This window comes from Protopterus annectens, chromosome 6.part0 (genome assembly GCF_019279795.1).
Source record: "Protopterus annectens isolate FY-2018-M chromosome 6.part0, PAN1.0, whole genome shotgun sequence".
NCBI classification, from domain to species: Eukaryota; Metazoa; Chordata; order Ceratodontiformes; family Protopteridae; genus Protopterus; species Protopterus annectens.
Window position 1 is genome coordinate 1,357,607,828 of NC_056737.1, and position 22,969 is coordinate 1,357,630,796.

General features: G+C 38.3%; 1 protein-coding gene across 1 annotated transcript in view; it reads left to right on the forward strand.

Moving 5' to 3' along the window:
* The window catches only part of LOC122803979 (CD63 antigen-like), a 407,707-nt gene that overhangs the window by 256,770 nt on the left and 127,968 nt on the right, over positions 1-22,969 (forward strand). Inside the window, exon 3 of the mRNA XM_044073658.1 lies at positions 4,833-4,907. Coding sequence (XP_043929593.1) covers positions 4,833-4,907 — 75 coding nt within the window. The remainder of the gene's footprint in view (positions 1-4,832; positions 4,908-22,969) is intronic.

Genomic DNA, 22,969 nt, shown 5'->3' on the forward strand with positions numbered 1-22,969 from the left:
CGGTGTCTGTAGGTCCCCAATGTCTTTGTTTATGAGTTCCATAATGATCCTCTCCATAGCTTTGCAGACCAGACTCGTCAAGCTTATGGGGCAGTAATTTCCAGGGTCCGTAGAAGCACCTCCTTTGTGAAGTGGGACCACTGTTGCTGTACGCCATTCTTTGGGTATGTATCCTGTAGTAAGGCTAAGATTAAACAGCTGCCTTATGTGCGGGTTTAGTTCCTCTTGGAGTTCATGTAGCACACAACCCGGGACACCGTCTGGTCTCATTGATGCTGTGTTTTTAGCTTTGGAGAGGGCGGCTCTCACCTGGGCATCTGAGATGTCAGGGAGGCTACACTCTGCTGGGATAGACATTTCTCCTTTTGGGGGAGGGGGGGGGATTTGCACTAAACCTGCCTGCCAGTATGTTGGCAATGTCTGTGGGTTCAGTGTATTTTTTGTCATTTTGGACCAACTCTGAGCATATCTGGGAGTTTCCACCCAGGTTTCTAACATAACTAAAGAAGGCCTTGTGATTGTCTTTAGTGTCTTTTGCGATTTTTCTCTCAAAGTTGGCCTTGGATGATTTTATGAGTGATCGTAGTTTTTTGCTAGTACTGATCTGAGATGCCTTCCCTTTTGGGGATTTTGCTCTGTCATGTAGTAGATTCCTCCTCCTGTTGTAAAGCTTGTTAATGGCTGGGGTCCACCAGACAGGACGCCTGCCTTTGGGGGAATGGGTCTTGGTTTTATTTGGGATTGCATGATCCATGCTTTCTTGAAGGTGTCCGTAGAAAGCGTTTATAAAGGATTCAGCGGTGTGGGCTGTGGTTTCCACTGGCCTAGGGGCCTTGAAGGATACCACTTCAGTCTTAAGAAGTGTGAAGTCAGCTTTTGAGAAATTCTTCACTGTGGTCTTTTGTGCTGGGGGTAGGGGCGGGATGTGGATTTCCAGTGAGATTAATTTATGGTCTGATCTCACCAATGAGGGGTATACTTCCGGTGTGGAGCATTGTGTCCCCATGTTTGTGATAATCAGGTCTAGTATATTACCTCCTCTTGTGGGAGTGGTGACTAGTTGTTCCATCGCATTTGAGTTTATGAATTCTAGGAACCTTTGGTCTAGAGTGTTTGGGCTTGAGTAATGCTCCCAGTTTATGTTTGGGTAGTTGAAGTCTCCCAATATGATGGTATTTGGAGAGACATTCATACTCTCTAGTGTCTTCAGGAAGGCTGAGTGGGGTTCCTGAGTTTGAGAGGGTGGTCTGTAGCATGCTACAAACTGTAGGGCAGTTTTGCCTATGGTTAGTTGCACATGGATGGTCTCCGATGCTTCGTGCGTTGCCACTAACCTGGAGGTGTGGGTATCTTTGAATATGGATACTCCCCCTCCTTTTGTGGTTCGGTCCAAGTTTTGGGGCCGAAAAGCATGATATGAGGTATAACCTGGTAGTGCTGGGGTGCTCTCAGGAGCCTTGAACCAGGTTTCAGTCACTGCACAGACATCAATGTTCTCCATACTGAGGAGGGCTTCGGGAGCGTGAATCTTGAGGTTTAGACTTCTGGCATTGAGCAGCATTACCCTTAGTTTTTTTTTCCACTTGCGTTTTCTAGGGAGGTGGGTTTGTCTTTTGAGCCTTGCCTAAAAAAGGCACTATAGGGGTGGCAAGAGCCTTGGCCAATATCCTGAAGCCCAGGGGTGAGAGGTGCAAGCCGTCCCTTGCGAAGCAGCATGGCTTGTCAAGCATGTCATCCCAAGCAGACAGACATTGGATCCCCTTAGAATGACACCAGTAATTGAGCTAATTGTTAAAGCTGATCATTTTGTCTTTGTACTGTGGCATCATTCTTGGTGAGGGTAAGATGCTGCTCAGGGTCAGGGTCATACCGGCCAGGGCTACATAATCAGAGAGCTCCTCTGTCTCTTTTCATGTAGTCCAGGGAGGTACATCTCGGGTCATTCACACCAGCATGGACAATGACTGAGTCATATTTGTACTTGCTTTGGAGTGACCTGAGTGCTTGTGTTATGTGGCAGATTCTAGCACCCGACAGGCAGCTTACTGTAACCTTTTCCTTGTTCAGTCTGGTGAGCGGGACGTCAGTGTCTCTGACTATGGAGTCACCTATTATAAGTGTATCAGGCATGTTTGGCCTTAAGGGCTGTGTCTGTTTGGCACACTGACTTTGTGAACTATGTGTTGCATGTGCTATGTTTTGAGGTATTGTTTGCTTGGATGTCTGCTTTGGAGGCCCCTGTTGTTTTGATAGATTTTTAATTAGAGCCTCCGAGTATGTTTTTGTGTGTTTGTGTTTGGTTTGCAGTTGTGGTAGGTCTATGTGAGACTGGGTTTGTGGTGTGTGTGGTTACCTTCTCCTCCTGACTAGTTTTGCCAGTACAGAGTTTTTTTTTATTTTTAGTTCTTGTCACAGACCTGATGAAGGCTTTATTGCATTAGTTAGCCAAAAAAATTATAGTTAAGTTGGTTTATGCATATCTTTTTATGTATATGCTATGTTTTTGTTAATATCTGAGCGTGGAATGTGAGTTGCAAATAGATAGGTAGTGTTTTCCTTAACTAGGATTTAGTTTGAACTAATCAGTTGTATTTAGTGTGTGGGGGTAGGTACCTGCTGTTCAAAAATGCACGTTTACTGCCCTGTTTATATTGTTGCCATGAATAATACCTTTTGCTTCTCTACTTCATCCTGTGGTCTTTCCCACCCAGTGCACATCATCATCAACTAGTCTAATAGCTTCTCCATCCCCCCATTCCAGACTTGATCAGATTGGACCAGTGCAGATCCTGAGGATACCCTGAGGGGCTAGCTTTCACCTTCAGACAGTGGAAAATGTTACTTTAATAACTCTGGCATTAATCCACCATCCCAGTTTGGTGTCTGTGGTAATGTCTGAGGAGTGGGCATGCTTTGTATCACCCCCACCTCCTCAGTAGATCAGCCATGTCCACTACTATTTCCCTTCTTTGGACCATGCACCCAGCCTCCCCTAGAGATCATAGCAGGGAACACCCACTTAACCATCTCCTCAGACTAGGCATACCCATCCCTCCCTGTTACTCAGTCACCCAAGCCAGTAATCAAACGCAGGTCAATGGGTTGAATAATTTTAAATTATGTTTTATTGGTGGAGACTTGGTCATGTGGCCAATTAATGTCTTTTAAATTTGTGGTTATTGTATGCTTGTGGGTTTTATTCTGAAGAAGTCTTGTGATACAAGCTGGCGAAAGCTCTAACCTTGGTTGATGGAACTTGATTTTGTGTCTGGGACACTTTCTTGATACAAGACATTTTTTTGTTTATATTTGTAAAGTGAAATCACATCTAAATATATGTATAATTTTCTTCATTTCATTTCATTGGCACCAGCATAGACTAGAGAAATTGATGTCTGTGTGCTCTGTCTCCCCCCTTTTTGCTCTGGGTACATTGCTGTTACATATGGTGTACTAGAACATTCCACACTGGCAGTCTGCTGCATCTTAATTCACATCATATAAAGTAAGATACAGTTAATAGTGTTCATAGATTAATTTGTAAGTGGTTGTGTAAGCTGAAAAATGCTTGTTTACATTTGGTAGCTGAATTCTAAGTACTGGTTCTAGTATGAATTACATGCCAGTCCTATTTAGTTAAAGGAAACCATTGATTTCTTTTAAAATCTAAACTCCTATAGCCACTTAACTGTGAAAATCACTCTACTGTGTAAATATTGCAAATAGCATCTTACTTTTAATGTGTATGTAAAGTGTTTCCACACACACCCCTCAGAAGTGTGTATGTCAAGTGTCTCTACACCTATTACGCAAGAGTGTTTGCACAAATGAATCTGTATAACCCTCAAGATCAACCACAACAACCCTTGTTGACTATACGTGACACTGAATGTACATATCTGTAAACTGTTCTATATAATGTATCATTTTACTTTTGTATCTTTTGAATCTGTACTGTATTGTGTATCTTGGAGCTTTTCTCCCTGGGCCTCCACTGAAAACGGGACATTTGGGCCCAGTGGACTTCCCCAGTAATCAAACTGGAAATAAAATAAATAAATAAAAATGATGCATTTTATGCAGTTTGACTGGAGATCCGGGTGGATCTATTTATCATCCATTAGTTTTTCATCCCAAAAACAGCACCACTACAATATCTGATATTAGAAATGTAGTAATGCTGTGCATTGCCACTCATTTTCAAGTACTTGTGCAATTATTATGGAAGGGTCATAATTTTGTAGGCAGTAAAACAGACTAGTTAGTTAAATTTAAAATATACAAAGTCAATGTAATCTTAATTGGCCGCAGCTGCAGGAGTCTGACTTACTCTGATATATAACCAAGATTAGTCTTTTGGCCGCAAGAGTCTGATTTACTGTGAAATATAACCAAGATTATTCTTTTGGCTTGATATTTGAGTAAGTCTGCATTTCAGAGACCTGGACGCAGTTCCTCTATGGAGTTGTATTAGATGCTTTCAATTCTGGTCATGACGTCTGCAGAATAACACAGACAGCAGTATGCAGAAAGCATGAGCCACTGAAATTTATGAATGCACTGCATATAAATTTTGAAAAGAAATTCTGAAACCTCCATAATATTTCTTTTCTAATGATTGAGAAAAGCCAAATGAAAACCAGAATGAAAAACAGTTCTGCTGTCTTTTGTAAATGTAGCTCAATGTGTCTTCCTAATATGGCAAAATATTGCTTTTAAAGTGTGTATATTGGCATCAAACTGTAAGTATCATTGTCTACAGTATGTATGCATTGAAATCGGAGCAGAAGTCTAATTTTCTCCTATAAACATAAAATACACATTTTCTTCAGTTTGCAGGTATGATGTTGGCTATCTTTTTCATGGAGATCATGGTTGGAATGGCAGCCTACATCCACAGAGACAAAGTAAGTTTTGATCATGTTCTGCAGAGCTACATTTCAGTGAAACTGAACATCTTGTCACACCAAAGAACTTCACCATTATAAAGTGCTTTTAATAATTTGTAAAATTTCTACCATTAGGTATCTGCATTGCAGTATCTCCATAGAACTTAGTACACATTGCTTAGTGTTTTGCATCCCATACTCCTACGTACCAAATGTCATTGTTGTGTCATCTATCCATGCTTCACTAAATAGTAATATTAAATGCACCATACAGTGGCAAAGAATGGCAGTTCTGATTGGCTGGCTTTTGCTGCAGTAATAAAGACCTGATTGTGCATCAGCTGGCTCAGGTTGATTTAGGCTCATTTGCTGGTAAAGGTAGATAAGGAGAGATGGGAGTTAGCAGTTCACGCTCCTGGTTAATTTTCCCATACTAAAGAGTTTTGCTGCAAGGCTTCCCTGCATTACCACTTCCTTTGGACTAGCTGGTTGTAACTCCTCAGCAGATTGTACTATAACCTATCTTGTAGTGTGCAAGTACTGTATACTGGATGAGTGGAAGAATCTGCCTTTTCAGTATTGTTGGCCGTGCTTTGACGGTGCATCAGCCTATTAATTATGCACATCATCTGGTTATATAATCAGGACATTAACCAAGAAAAAGTGTCATTCCCTAAGACATCTGATTGCAGACATACCACAGATATCCTCATCTAAAGTATAGTTTATCAAATACCAGCCCCATCTCCATAGCTGGAGTGAAGATGAGATATAGTTTAGATGTGCAATTATATCAGTGTCTATACTATTAGAAAAATATGATTGCTTCAGGATTCAGTATCTGGAACTGTAATACACCTGTGAATAATAAACAATAAATGGCATAATAAGGAATTGTGACATTACTAAAAGTGACTAGATTTAAGGTGTAGCAGAGGGCAATTGGCATACCTCAGGAAGTGATGCTGAGAATTTTAGGACAGGAATCTGCTGGGAAACTACAAAGAAAATCCTTACAAATGTTTTCAAGAAATAAATCTGGATATGATTGTGTATGAAAAGTGTTGGAATATGTCTAAAGAAAGATATATAAAAAATGTATAATATACTGGCATAGGCAGTCTGGAATATGTGGTACTGTATTTGCCAAAAACTTTTATTTAACAAAATATAGCGCATTGAACTGGTAAAGCATAACATCAAAAATCTTTATGGTGAAAGGGGCGAAGGCTAAGCAAGTGGGGTACTGCTGGGTTGTGCTTTGAATTTGCTTGTATATATAATCCAAAACACGACAACACCAGCAACTAAGATGAACGGACAATACAGATACAAAATAATATTCCAAAAGAGTGCATTGTCTGAAACATGGCCAGAGTATATAAAACACAAGTTTATTGAATAAAACTTTAAATACGGTAAGTGCTTTCGCAAGTACTCAGCTGGCTTCTTCAGACCACTATTTCCATTCAAAAAAACCTACACTATTTAAAAATTCATAGCCTAATCAGAAATGGACATTTGAAACATATGATCTAGACCGCAATTACAATGTAAGATCATTCCAATGACAACTGTTAAGTAACTGTATAAACATATAAACATACATTCCGTAAAGCTGTAGCATCATGTTACATTTAATAGCCTACAAGACAAAATAATTCTGCAACGTCACATAATACAAATAAAAATAGTAGTAGTAGTAGTGTCTTTCGGCTTTTTCCCGGTTAGGGGTCGCCACAGAGGAACTCTGGTCCGCTAATGATTGGCAGTAGATTTTTATGTGCTGGCTTGCTGGGCCTAATACACAACCTTCAACGAAGGAATGCCCATTCATGCATGTCGCCAAACAGAAGACGCTCTAACTGAGAATCGAACGGATATATATATATATATATATATATATATATATATATATATATATATATATATACTATTTTTTTTTTTTTTTTTTATAATACAAATAAAATAATAATATATATATATATATATATATATATTAAATAAGCAGCAATCACATTTGGTAAATATACTATCTAAACATAAGTTCCTTAGAACTATAACTTCCCATCACATTTAACAGCCTACAAACCAGAACAGTTCTACAACGTTACATATTTCAAATAAAAATAAAAAATGCTAAATTATATAGGAGCAACATCAACTAATTCTTATAAAATACTATCAAGAAACCCATGCTAAATTAACTAACATATATAAAACACCATTAATAAAAAACAAATATTAACTCATTTAAACAAAGGTCTAGCTTTTAAAACTGGCTTCAGTGGTAGTATGTCCATTAAGCCGTAAATCATTATCAGCATGTAGTCTGTCTGATAATCCATTTTGTTTCTGTAACTTCAGTATGATTCCTCAAGTCCCCTAATCTTTGTTTCTTCTATGACCAAAAATTTAAAACTATAATTATTAGCTGTATTAACTACATTTTACTAATGCATTATTTATATTTTTATCCTAATAGTATATATGTGTTCTCTTATACTGTCTCTAAGCAGTCGATTTGTCTTTCCTACATAAAATGACCTACAGATGATACAGTAGGCCATATAACTAATATCTACTATTACCACTAGCATTTACATGAAAAGTATATGTTTTGCCAGTAAAAGAATGACAGACAGAATTGGCCACTTGTATCATTTTACTGACAATAATTACATGACCCACAAGGAAACATCTGCATTACCTCATTGTATCTTGTAGCTTCATCCAATGTCACACGTTTATAACCACATAACATCCTTTTGACAATTTTTTTTGTTCTTGTATCTAAAGTTAGGTCTGTTACCTACTATCTCTTAATTTCTCAGTAGTGAGTATGTTCTAATGTTTCATATTATCTGTAATGTATACAACTTCATTACTATAAAACAGGGACTATCAAGCTCCACCATCTCTAGCTCTTTTAAATGTATACTGTCCATAAACATTGGAAGAAGATGGTCGTCCAGTACTATTTCTCAACTTACTAACATTATTACAGATTTGCCTATCATGCTGACAATTATATCCTCTGTTTACAAAATTAATCAGTAGATGTTTTAACTTATCTTGGAAGTCTTGGTCAGTAACATTAAGTCTTGAAGCCCTAATGGCCTGTCCTTTGACTATATTGAAAAAAAATATGGGGAGGATGCATATTATTTCTATGCAGTATCTTGTTTCTATAACAAGATATAACGTATATCCCTGTAGTAATATTTCCTTGTTCATCCTTCCTAATGCATAATTCCAAGACATTAATCTCATCCTTACTTTTCATTATATCAAATTTTAGATAAGTAGTGTTGCCCTGTATATAATCATAGAAATATTCTAGACTTTGTGTATATCCAGTCCAAATAAAACATGCCGTTAACAAAACGTCTATAGAATGGAATATACATTACAGAAGTCTGGTTATTGAGGATATATTTCTGTTCCGAACTGGGGAACAGAAGCTGTGCCCATAGCTACGCCATCTAATTGTAAATAATGTTCTCTGAAGACAAAAGCATTATAATTCAAAACAATCTCCATAAATCTACATAACATATGAATATTATTCCTCTCCATCCCACCATGATCCAGCAGATATCGTTACACGGATATAATTCCCACCCCATTGGGAATAACAGTGAATAAAGGACAAACATCCATGGTCACAAAAATAAAAATCAGTGGTAATATCATGTTCAATAAAAAAAAAAACTGGTACAAATCTTGTAAAAAAAAAATGGTTAGTATCTTGTAATGTTATTTGAATCCAAAATCGGACACAACTGTTTCTCAATATATATTTAGAACGGTTCCATAAGCCATTCTTCCCCTGAAATAATTGGTCTTAATGGAGGAGAATAGGAGTGCTTATGGATGTTGGTAATGCTTTGTATACATGGCACTGTAGGATTTCCAACCAAACAATATGTATATAGCTGTTCAGAAATGACACTGTTTAACTCCATCATCACTTGATTAATACAGATTTTCATTCAATCATTCTATTGAAATCTAAAACATTAATACATCGATGAGTAGAAGCATCATTTAACATCTCAGCCATAACTCTATCATAACTACTCTCCATAATGACTGTAAGTCCTCCTTTGTCAGCTGGCTTTATAATGATATTATCATTCTGTAGATCTTTCAAAGCTCGCTGTTCATGCACATTTAAATTATAAAACCTCTTCCTATGCCCAGTTTCATTAAACAATTCAAAGAAAGCATTAATACACAATTTACCAAAGGCTTCTAGTAAAGGATAGTTGATGATAATGATGCTACTAGGTTTTTTAGAACTAGAAAACTCATCAGTACCTGTGTTAGATAGTGGATAAGACCACCTTCAACATCACATTCTGAATAAACATCTTCATATCCAAAACAGTTTCTGTTAAGTCTGCTGGCTGTGAGGGAATAAAGGTAAGGCCTCTCTCAAGCACAGAAGCCTCATCTGTAGAAAGAGTTCTATGTGAAATATTCCATATCAAGGAGTGTCCACTTTCCTCCACAATTTCTTGATGGTTTGATATCCTTCTTCATCTGGAACATATTTTCTCTTCTGTTGCCCCCTGCTTCTCGATCGAATCTGAATGTATCTGTTCTTGTGACGTATGGGAAGTGGCAGTTTCATAAATGTCTGTTTTTTTTTTAAGACATATGAGGGATCTTTTGGTCTTACTACTGGCCCACTTGTTCCTTCATGCTCTATCATATTTGTTTCTTCAGCTACTGCCCCATTATTGGTTGTATGACTTAAACTGTTCCGTTGGTTCTTCATCTCTTCCCCCGTGGCAAAAGCTCATCATGTATTTATATCATCAGACTTTGCATTGTGCTGTAATAACTCTCCATCACCATTATTACTGCTAATCTCAGCGGCCATAGTAGTTGCAGTGTCATTTTTATGTAATTCCATGGTATCTTCCTTTTGTTCAGCTTGAGTTCCATTACTATATATATATATATATATATATATATATATATATATATATATATATATATATGTATATAGTGTGTGGGTGTAATATATATGGATTCATATAGTTAAGTCAAAACCTGTAAATGCAGTACCACAAATGATTGCACCTAAAAGACTGAGGCACAAAGCAGTGAGCAATGAAAAAATAGAAAACAGCTTTTTTTGGGGGGGGGGGGCAAGTCCCTGTGCACCCCCCCACTTCCCTGATAACTCTATATAGTAACACTAAGATTGCACTACAGTAGAGAGATGGTAAATTCCCCGATCCCCACTGTCCTGCATTTTCACACAGCTGTTCCTGTGTTTACAGTGATTTTATTGTTTTGTGCTTTGACCTTTTCAGTGAGATAATTTGTGGTTCAGCCTTAGATTTTGCCAAAATAATGGGTTCCCATACAGATATGTATAGCTTACTATCATAATCTTGAAGCCCACAGTCTTGAAAATCGTAGTCCTGAGACTATATCATTGAAAGAACAAAATGCTAAAAAATGCTACAGACCACAATATTGAGCTCCTCTATTTGCCACCCCCCCCCCCCGGCAGAACATGCGTTAAAACTTGTTTTTGGGTCTCGCCCTGAAGAACCCATGTCCCATGCTAGCACTTGTTCATAGGTTCACACCTTTGAAGGAGCTTTATTACTCGCTTCTTGGTTCACAGTAATAGCGAAATTGGGTATTCAAGATTTTTAAACATTGTGGTCCTCAGCATTTCTGGCATTCAATATTATGTCTCAGGATAATGACTATGATAGTAAACCTATTTATGTGTGTGTGTGTGTGTGTGTATATATATATATATATATATGTATGTATATATATATATATATATATATATATATACTTCACTTGACCTAAATTTCATTTGCTAAATTTCATTTGCCGACACCCATTTGACGGACACCCAGTTGACCTAAATTTCATTTGACTGACTTCCATTTCACCGACATGTAAGACCTAGACTTGTTGTGGGTTTTCCTTCACCTGTGATTTGTTTGTGATAAAAAGAATTACTGTAACTTATAGTGCTGACTGTCATGTAGAAACTAGTGTTGTGTTTCTAAATGTGTTTTTCTATTTACATTTTTATGGGAAGCATCTAAAGTAATGTGGTGAATATTTAGTGCGTTCCCAGCAGTAGTGGCAGCGTAACAAAAAAGGAGGAAGGCAGAGAAAGCACAAGTGAACACGACCAGAAATAGCGTATAAAAAGTTTAATCTCCGCTTTCGTTAAAATAAACTTCTTCAGAATACAGCCCACATAATCAAACACGTCACTTAAATAAACAAAGTAATCAGTACATCATGTGATTAATTACATAATTAATCAAAGTTTTTAAAAAGATACCATTAGAAAACTTAATAAAAACATCAAGCATGCTATTCTGACAATAACTCAAGTAGCTTGTTCCTATCTAAATTTTTAGAAATAGAGAGTTTACGATGTTTTAAAAAACATTTCAGATTAATGGTGTCATTTAACCCAGGAGGGTTGTCAGAAAAAAGTTTTATCTGCCATAAAACCTCTCGTTGCTCTACGTAATTCCTGAAGTCACCAGCCCTACAGTCATGTGTACATATTTCTAACACAGTAAACATAAATTTTTTAAAATTAATGCAAACAGTTGAATGTCTGAATAAAGCATTATTATGGTTTTTTTGTCTTAATAGCATACAAATGTTCTTTAATGCGTGTGCCCAAGCTTCTAGTGGTCATGCCAACATAGAAAGCTGGGCACACAGAACATAAACCAATGTATATAAGCCCACCACTTGTACAATTAACATAACTTGGCACTTCTAAAATCCTGTCAGAGGTTACAACGTTAATAAACGGACCTTCAGAAATGAAACGACAAACAGTACAATTTTCACACCTAAACATCCCTTTTCTATTGTTGTTACTAAAAATGGGTAGTGCTTTACTAGTACTAGCTCTCTCTAAAATAGTTTTCAACGAGTTGTTTTTACGGAACACAAAATTGGGTTTACAACCCACTACTTTGGTGATGTCCTGATTCCCTTTAATAACTTTCCAATTGTCCTCTAGTATCTTTTTAATCCTGAAGCAGTCTGAGCTCATTTCAAAAGAGCAATAATGTTCTGTGTTAACTTGGTTCCTGGCCACTGCATTAACTTCAAATTCCTGGTTTTGGTTCTTAATGAAACCTTTTGTCAATATTGGTGGAAAAAACGAATCACGTTTATTAAAAACCTCAGTTCCTGTGTTCATTAAAAAATTCTCTTCATAGCCCCTAAGGCTAAATAGGTACACAATATGATGAAATTCGTGTAGAACGTCTATCTCTCTAGTGGTCATACGGCTGGCTCTTATAAATTGTCCCCTGGGGATGTTTTTAATGATGTACTTTGGATGTCCACTAGAAAAATGTAAATATCCATTGGTAAAAGTTCTTTTTCTATGTATTTTGCTTTGAAAACAATTATCAACAGAATCCCACCAAAGATGCACATCCAAATAATTAATAGTTAATCCTACATCACCCAGGGTGAATTGAAGGAAATCCAACCTGGAGTTAATTTGGTGTACCATATTGTCCACACTAGTTTTGTTACCCTCGATGATAAAAATGAGATCGTCAATGTATCTACCGTAGAATAGTATTTTAAATTTGGTGTTTAGAGTGGACAAAACCTCTTCCTCCCACCAAGCCATGACTGTATTGGCATAAGCTGGGGCAGCTGGAGAACCCATAGCAACCCCACGTTTTTGCCTATAGTAAAGGTTCCTAAATAAGAAAAAATTGTTTTCCAAAATAATGTCCAGAAATCGACAAACTAAAGAAATCTGAGAACTGTTTAGAAGTTTCTTCGAAACTAAAAAACTTCGTACCGCTTCTACTCCGTCATTGTGGGGTATACAGGTATATAAAGAATTGACGTCTAAGGTAAACACAATATGTTTAGTAGGATCAAAAATCTTTTTCTCTTGAAAGGTTTTTACCTTGTCCAGGAAATGCCAAGAATCTTTTATGAAAGATGGTTGGGTTTCTAATAAAGGCCCCAATATAGTATCTATTATTAAAGAAATGCCCTCTGTGACGGAGTGTGGGGATGACACGATTGGACGTAAAGGAGGATTTATAACGTTTTTGTGGGTTTTGGGAATTCCAAAAATAACCCCGATCTTAGGGTCATCAACCACACAAAAGTTGTAAAGACTTAAAGTGATTTCACCACACATTAAAGCATCATAAATATAAGAATGCACCTTATTAAAACATTTCATGATATCAAACAGTGCAATTATCTCATATTCACAGGTGTTATCTAAAATGTCCGACATTTTCTTGTAGTAATCATCATGCTTCATAACTACTATGTTTGAACCCTTGTCACTTTTCATAAATCTAAGCGTGATTGCTAACTCCTTTAGATGTTTTAGTGCTTGTCTTTCTGAATAATCTAAATTGTTGTGATAAAAGTTTTTTCTTTTGAACAATGAATTCACATCTTTAATACATAATTCCTCATAAGACTTAATTGTGTAGTGTAAGTTAGGAACAAAACTAGAAGGTTTACTAACTACCTTATGGTTTTCAAAAATGCCGTGCATCAAAAAAGACAGATTAAGTTGCCTGGTAAATTTTTTGATGTCTACAATAGTTCTACTGTAATCAGCCTTCTGACTGGGAATGAAGTTTAAGCCGTATTTTAACACAGACAGTTCAACCTGGGTAAAAGAAAAATCAGTTAAGTTAATGATACCAAAGTCCTCTGTACAGTCAGTTATTCCTCGTCCCCTGACGAACTTGAGCCCAAAAAAGTCCTGCTTCTAGTCAGCACTGAACTCTTACCAAAGGTGTTGGAACTGTTCTTTTTAGAAGAACCGTCAGTTGGTAAAGTCAATGCTTTGTCTTTGTTGTTAGCAGTAATGGCCACAGGATCAGTAGAATTACTCAGGTGGCCATCAGATGATTTGTTTGTAACAACAGTCTTATTACAGTCCAAAGGCCTGTCAGAATTAGTGCCTGGTTTAGAAAAAAACAGAGCAAGACATCAAAGGTGGAAAAGACACATTGTAGTCGGAACTACTGTTAGTAAATGTGACAGCGTGGTTTTGAAAACGCTTATATGAAGGTAAGGAAGAACTACTAGGCTGATGAACAAAGTTAGACCTTTGTTTTTGCGCCGTGGAGTTACGAAAACCAGGTACAAAATAGTTGTAAGCTACTTTCTGATCGTAAATGTTGATATCACGATCTAGTTTTGACTTCTTTCTCATAGTGACTTCATTGATGTGCAAGTCTAATTCACTAGTTAAGTGAACAAAAATAGTTCTAAAACGGCTTTCCGAAAGCCGATGCTTAATGAAATCCTCAGCTTCTTTAATCTCTCTGGTTAACATAGACATAGTGGCAGCGTGTAGAGTACTGTAAGGCAAGTTAAAGGTGTATACCATTTTCCCCACTGTAGTGCCATCCTAGAGTTACTATATATAATTGGGGGGCACAGACCCCCACATTAGGAGGCAAGTAAGTCATTTTTTAATTCTGGAAAGGGTTAGTTACTGGTGTTCTAAGTGTGCTTGTCTTTGTTTTAAGATATAGTATGTTGCAATTCAGCATTGTAAGCTGTCAGTGAAATGGGAGTCAGTCAAATGAGTTGTCAGTCAAATGAAATTTAGGTCAAGGGAAGTAGACCCATATATAATATTTATTTACTAGACATGGACGACAGATGTGCAAGAATGCACAGTTCGTTGGGCTGGGGAATATGCCTCTCACCAGTTTTGTTTGATCTCCGTTTTTATACTCAATTAGCAGGGATATAAGCCCCCCCCCCCCCCCCAAAAAAAAACATTTTTTTTTTTTCTCAGACTGGGTTTACACCTCTAACTGGTAATACCATTTCTCTCCACAGAAACAAATGATCTCAATGAAATTCAGTGGATTTGGCTTTTCTCTTAGAACTATATTTTGTTCCACTAAGGTAATCATGCTACCACCTACCACTAGGGTAATCATGCTATCAGAGTCTAATGTCCTCTGATGTTCTTGTTCATCTGCTTTTACCAAGCACTTTATCAGTTCTACACTAGTGCAATAACTGAATGCGGTATCGACCAACTTGGTTATAACTCGATTGCATTACATATCCTCTTCACTCCCACCCCAGTTCTTTAGTAGCTGGTTTGGAAGACCTCATCTTATTTTCCCCATACAATGTTTGCCATAATTTTATTTATTTGCATTTAGTCCAATGGGCCTAAGAGTCCATTTTCAGTGGAGGCCCAGGGAGACGAGCTCCACAGGTAACACGAAACAGAAAACACACAATAGATACGATCACAAGCACATAATATAAAGGAAATACATTTGGGATAAGTAAATTGCTGGAGAATACACAGCAATAGTATGACATGAAGTAAATACAATTGGAGTAAGTTTGTTACAGGGCTAGATACAGTTGGAGTAAGTTCTTTGCAGGGCTATATACAGCATAGTGAAGCATTTTAAAATGGAATCAGAATCAGATAACAAAATGACTTGATTCAGAACATGACGTAACATTTCTATCAGGTGAATTGAATTACAAAATGACACATGATTCTACACTGCATAAAAATAAAATGTTAACAGTGGTTACTAGTGAGGCTTACACCTGGCCTTAGTATAGATAAAACAGCGTAAAGTAGCAAGGCATTGCACCTTGTATTAAGTGTATTACATGTCCAATATGAGTACCTATGTTAGGTAAAGGCTGATTGTGATTTGAGGGAAGGAGACGAGGTGCAGGTACAGTTCCACTTGGAAGACAAAGTTTTTAGAGAGGCTTTGAAAGTGCCAGGATTTTTTGTAGTTCTAATAGTCAAAGGTAGGGCATTCCAGGCCTTGGCTACAGAGCATGAGTGCAGAAGCTGTCCAGCAGACAGGAGTGGTTTATAAATCGGCAAAAGGTGTTGATTCTCTGATCTGAGAGCCCTATTTGGTTAGTAAGCCATGAAAATCTGAATAAGGGCAGGGTAGTCTTATGGTTTAAAGATTTTTTGTGGGCTGTATTCAGTTGTAGGCAGGAGAGGTAGTGAGGCAGTTCAAGCCAGTTGAGATAGTGAAGAGCAGTAGAGTGGTGGGTAAAATGTTTGGTATTAGAGGCAATTTTAGTAACGTTGTTTTAACAAGCGAGAAGTACACCATAGAGTAGGGAACGTATTAGGTAAGTGGAATTAAGGACTTGTTTAGTGGAGGGGCTAAGAAAGTTTTTGTGCCTATAGAGGATTCCAGCATTTGGTGGGTGTTGCTGATGCTGTGTTTTATGTGTATGTCGAATAAATACTCCTAGCAGTTTTGTCTGAGTAACGACCTCCATGACTGTGTTGCTTTGTGAGAGTATAGTATACTGGGCTTTAAGGGTGATAGACTTCTTAGGTGTGAAGGCCATGAGTTTTCGTTTTGGTAGGGTTGAGGGAAAGGTAATCGTTGCATCTATGTCTCAGTAGTAGTGAAGGCTGACTGAGTTAGTTGTTTGGTTATGGAATTAGAGGTGCATATAACTGTCGAGTTATCATCGTATTGACTTAGAGAGGAGTAGACACTATTAATAAAAATGCTGAATAAGAAGTGTCCTAGAATAGAACCTTAGGGAACTCAAGTAGGGTTATTGAGATATAGGGAGAAGGAATCTTGTAATTTGAAAGCCTGTTGTCTGTCAGTAAAATAACTACAGAACCAGCTAAGGGAGGAGAGAGGCCAATGTCAGACAGCTGGTTTAGAAGCAGGGGGTGAGAGACAGTATCAAAAGCTTTTGAAAAGTCTAGGAATAGAGAGGAGACAATTTTTGCCTGAGTCACGAGCTCTGTTGATTGTGTCCATGAAGGATATGAGGGCAGTTGTGGTTCTGTGACCTTGTCTAAAGCCATGCTGTGTGGGAGAGGAGATTTGGTTGTGAAGAAGAAAGTGTAGGATTTGAGTACAGATGCACTTTTCTAGGATCTTACAGATTGGAGAGAGAATGGCAATAGGTCAGAGGTTTGAGATATCAGAATTATTGCCTCCTTTATGAAGAGGAAGAATATAGGCTTTTTTTCCAGATTTTAGGGACATATTCTTGGACAGATCTGTTTAGAAGGATGGCTGTAGAGTAGGCAATAGATTCAGCAGCTAACTTTAAGAATTTTATAGGTAGGTTGTCAGGAGCATTAGTGCACAGTTTGAGCTTCAAGTCTTTTTACTGTGGAGGTTGGGATGGATACAAAAGTGAATATACATGTAGAGCTGGTAGAGTGGAAGGTATACTGGAAGCAGTATGACTGGGTACTTTAGACGGAGTAGCAGGGTTCATGGGGTAATGAGATTGGGGAAAGGAAGCAGTGATGTGTGCTATAGCATTAATAAAGTGACAATTAAAGATGCTGGCTATTTCTATTGGAGTTTTGTCATGATGAGGGCATGGGTTACTCTTTTTGTAGCTGGATTTAGTAATGGTGTTACAAAATTCCACAATTCCTTTGGTTTTGACTTGTAGTCATTCTTAAATTTCGTATAGTGATTTTTCTTATCTTTGACTAGTATTTTTACCTGGTTTCAAATTTGTTGGGAACCATAATTTCCGGCTCTTGTCTCTGGATTTCATCATTTCTTTAGTAGCTTTAGTCAGCCATGGGGCATGATTCATTCTAGTTGAAGAGGAGTGAGGCTGTTTAGTATATTAAGAAATGTTGAACTGAAGTGCTGGACTGTCTCATCTAGAGGAAGGATTTGTAGCCTGCACCAGTTAATCTTCTGTAGGGTATCAAGTGAAGTTCACAGGGTTGAATTTAGTTAGGTACTTTATTAGTTTGTACTGATGTGGCTTTTAAAATGAGGGAACAGTGCAATAAGTAAAGGCAGGGAGGTGGTTGCTAAGGGAGTTTGGGAGAGTACCAGCTGAAGAGACTTTATTAGGGTCATTGACTGCAATCCAATTTAAAATGGAGCCACAGCTATTCTTAGTGGGTCGGTTGAGGACATGATGACCTGAGTGAAGTTGAATAGCTTGATATTTAAACAGGGAGTGTTAGGGCAAAGATCTAGCCAGTTAATATTTGTCACCAAGTATAATGGTTTCATTATTGATACTGTTGGAAATCCATGCGAGAATTTCCTCCAATAAGTGAATGCTGTTACCTGGGTGTATATGCAGGACTATAATACATATTTATTTTACAATTGTTCATGTTAAGGAAGGAAATAAGAATTTTGGCAGTGGTAAATTGGGGTATGGGCTTAGTGTATGGTACGATATTATAGGAGGAGGGAAATAGTAGTGCAACACCCCAACCCTTTTTGTGTGGTCTGTCAGATCTTATGGTAGCAAAACCAAGTGGGAGAAGCTCATTGTCTTTATGGTTTTAGCCAAGTTTCAGTAGCTGCAATGATGGCCAGTTGAATATCAGTGAGCCATGTGCAAGTGTGGGATTTTATTATGGAGTTTTGTAAGTTTAGTGTGACCATATATAAAGGATTTGTGGAATTTTCTGATGGTGGGTTGAGTAGGGTTAAGGACTGAGGGGGGGCCCAGGACTGGGTGGATGTCTCCAAATAATGGTAAGGTGGTTAGTCTGAAGTAGTAATTCTGAAAATGGTGTTTCATGAATGGCTTTGTAAAGTAGGTTTGAAGTTTTGTGGTAGAAATATGTGGTATAAATATTTGGCTATGGTCTAGTGGGAATATTTTTATTTTGTGTAGCAGTGAGGGTGTTATATGATGGAGGTGTTATATGATGGAGGCTAGGAGATGTGTCTGAGAAACTTGCAGACATTTTAGCTAGGTTAGTTAATGGAGATGTGTACTTTTGTCTGCATGTATGATTTGGCAAAATTTTATGCCGGATGCCCTTCCTGATGCAACCCTCCCAATTTATTCAGGCTTGGGACTGGCACAAAGAAATGCACTGGATTTTGCATCCCCAAGGAGGACAAGGAGACCTGCTGGTGGAATGAAGAAGTACAGGAGAGTATACAGAGAAAGAGGTTGGCGAAGAAGAAGTGGGATTGTCAGAGAGATGAAGAAAGTAGACAAAAGTATAAGGAGATGAGATGCATGGTAAAGACAGAGATGGCAAAGGTTAAGGCGTATGACGAGTTGTATAAAAGGTTGGACACTCAAGAGGGAGAAAAGGACCTGTATCGATTGGCTAGACAGAGAGATTGAGCTAGTAAAGATGTGCAGCAGGTAGGGGTGATAAAGGATAATGAGGGAAACGTACTCGCAAGCGAGGAGAGTGTGTTGAGCAGATGAAAAGAGTACTTTGAGGGGATGATGAGAGGGAGAGAAGGTTGGATGATGTGCGGATAGTGAATCATGAAGTGCAGTGGATTAGCAAGGAGGAAGTAAGGATAGCTATGAAGAACGAAAAGGCTGTTGGTCCAGATGACATACCTGCAGAAGCATGGAGGTGTTTAGGTCAAATGGCAGTGGAGTTTTTAACCAGATTGTTTAATGAAATCTTGGAAAGTGAGAGGATGCCTGAGGAATGGAGAAAAAGTGTTTTGGTTCTGATTTTTAAGAATAAGGGTGATGTGCAGAGCTGTAGTAACTACAGAGGGATTAAATTGATCAGTCACAGCATGAAGTTATGGGAAAGAGTAGTGAAAGCTAGGTTAAGAAGGGAGGTGATGATTAGTGATCAGCAGTATGGTTTCATGCCAGGAAAGAGCACTACAGATGCGAGGTTTGCTTTGAGAGTGTTGATGGAGAAGTACAGAGAAGGTCAGAAGGAGTTGCATTGTATCTTTGTGGATTTGGAGAAAGCATATGACAGGGTGCCTAGAGAGGAGTTGTGGTATTGTATGAGGAAGTCGGGAGTGTCAGTGAAGTATGTAAGAGTATGTACAAAGGTAGTGTAACAGCGGTGAGGTCTGCGGTGGGAGTGACAGATGCGATTAAGGTGGAGGTGGGATTACATCAAGGATCAGCTCTGAGCCCTTTCTTATTTGTAATGGTGATGGACAGGTTGACAGATGAGATCAGACAGGAGTCCCCGTGGACTATGATGTTTGCAGATGACATTGTGATCTGTAGTGAGAGTAGGGAACAGGTGGAGGAGACCCTGTAGAGGTGGAGATATGCTCTAGAGAGATGAGTAATGGAGGTCAGCAGGACTAAGACAGAATATATGTGTGTGAATGAGAGGGAGGATAGAGGAATGGTGAGGATGCAGGGAGTAGAGGTGGCAAAGGTGGATGAGTTTAAATACTTGGGATCAACAGTTCAGAGTAATGGTGAGTGTGGAAGAGAGGTGAAGAGAGTACAGGCAGGATGGAGTGGGTGGAGAAGAGTGTCAGGAGTGATTTGTGACAGATGAGTACCAGTAAGAGTGAAAGGGAAGGTCTACAAGAGGGTAGTGAGACCAGCTATGTTACATGGGTTGGAGACAGTGGCATTGACAAAAAGGCAGGAGTCAGAGCTTGATGTGGCAGAGTTGAAGATGTTAAGATTTGCACTGTGTGTGACGAGGATTGACAGGATTAGGAATAAGTATATTAGAGGGTCAGCCCAGGTTGGAAGGTTTTGAGACTAAGCCAGAGGTGCAAGATTACGTTGGTTTGGACATGTGCTGAGGAGGGATGGCAGAGTATATTGAAAAATATGCTAAGGATGAAGCTGCCAGGTAACAGAAAAAGAGGAAGGCCTAAGATAAGGTTTATGGATGTGGTGAGAGGACATGCAGGTGGTTGGTGTGACAGAGCAAGATGCAGAGGACTGGAAGAAATGGAAATAGTTGATCTGCTATGGCGACCCCTGACGGTAGCAGCTGAAAGAAGAAGTTGTTAATGGAGATGTGATTTTTTTAGGGCTTGGAGGGTAGTGAAGTGGGATTCAGAGTTGTGTATTGTAAGAAGAGGAGGAGTGTACAGAGGAGTCGGAAAGGAGATGTGAGGATACCACATGAGTACATGACAGAAGAGAAATAATAGTAGATGCAGGAAGGTAGTGTAATAGATGGAATGGGTGAGGGTGGAGAGAGAAAAGGTATAGATACAAGTTAATAGGTATAATAGCAAGCTGCTCAAAGGGAATAGGGAAGAGACTTGAATTAGATAAAATTAATATGAAGTCTAAGGTAAGTCTGAAGAATGTGTTTATTAAGAGAAGTTTTTTTGAGATAGTTTGAGGTAGTTGTGTAATATTTGCAGTGGAATAGTGAGGGTTGTTCAGAAAAGGAGGAAAAAGGGTCAGGGAAGGTGGGATTGGATGAGCTATTTAGGTAGAATTGTATAGAGGAGTGGCAGAGGTAGATGTATATTATTTAAGGTTAATTGGTGGGAGGGGATTATTTAGAATAAGCTTAGGTGCACTGGGGATGGGTGGGGTTTGGGATGGGGAAGGGGAGCAGTGGGAGCCAGAGCAAAGTGAGGGTGAACGGAGCGTGTTAGATTAGATCCTCATGATAGGCGGGATTAGAAACAGTGTGCCGTGAGTAGTGGCAGAGGGAATTTACTATTGCATTTTAGATGGGGTAAAAAATAGATAAATAGGGCTTATTATTAGGCTAGATATAGGTAGGGAAAAAATCTGGAGAAGTCAGGTGGTTAGAATTTAAAAAAAAAAAGTGCTGGTGGGATAGAATAGTAGCTCAAAATGGCCTATGAAGAATGGAAAAGGGAAAGAAGGATGGGGCTTATGCTCAGTGGTGTGCTTGCAGCCTCACAAAGTTAATTACAGTGGTGAGAGAAATTATAGATGTACATTAGTAGTTGTAGTACTTGTAGTCTGATATTGGCTGAGTTGAGGAGATTTCAGTCACTTTGGGCTGGGCAGGATGAATTGCACACTGAAGATTTAGTTGCTATTACAACCTAGGAAAAAAGGGGAGAATGAAAGGGGATTAGATATGAGAGGTACGACTTGCCTGGGTTTTGCAGACAGTGTATAGAAATATAACGAGGGCTTAGGATGCAGTGAAAGGTAAGCAGATGATAATGGTTATAAAAGTAACAATGAGGTGTACAATAACTATAACTAGCAGAATATTCTAGTAAACAACACCCATTACATCAGATAGTTAATAAAAAAAAAAAAAAAAGTGACCATGAGGTTCATTATCTCAATATGCAATTTAACGCATTTTAGGGCTAGAAATGATAGCAAAAGTTCTGAGATAAACACTACACACAATTGGGTATTCTGAGAAGTAAAGCATAAAACTGCATCAAACATTTAGTAACACCATTCTCCAAATGGAGCAGTAGTAAATTACTGCTTGGCTGGCTGCAAGGTTAGTTTCCCAAATAACTACTCTGTGAATCCGTTTTAGGCAAACAATTAAGACTGTACAACTAGAAGGATATCAAGTATGATGGTGCTTTCTCCAAATGGAGCAGTAGTAAATTACTGCTTGGCTGGCTGCAAGGTTAGTTTCCCAAATAACTACTCTTTGAATCCGTTTTAGGCAAACAATTAAGACTGTACAACTAGAAGGATATCAAGTATGATGTTGCTTCTGGCAAGAGATACATCTGCTTTAAAGTATAATAACAGTAGTACTTCACAGTTAAAAACACACGACCAAGCAAGTACAGGTTATACGGTACTTGCGTATTATTGCAACCAGATTTTTGCTGTTGCGGTAATACGTTTGTTTGCCTAAAAACGAATAGTGGGAGTTGTGTTAAGGTGGAATTTGATGTTTTCAATGGGTATGACTTAGTTTGTCCTTACATTTGGTAAGGTAAATCAACGTGGAGAAGAAGTGAAACTACGAACTGTAAAGTTGATCACACTGCTGTCGTGCCACAGAAAATGAAAGATGGACACCTGGGAAATGTTTGTTTGAACTTCTGCTGTTCTGCAACATGGATTACTTATAAGTGTAGAATATTTTCTTCAGAGAATAAGGCACAGAGACCTGCAAATCTTTTTTGGTAAATTGTTGGATTTATTGTTGCAAACTGTTGAATAGAACAAGGTAAGGAGAATAAGTAAGCGAATATGTATGTGCACACTTTATAAAGTACTTGTACAATGATGCTGTTCTGTTAAGTAGCAGTCCGATAATTTTTTTGGAGTCATTGACAATAATGGTTTATTTTTTGGATTCAGATGGTGTTATCCTTGTGGATACTACTTACTGCTGTTGGGCTGTTTAG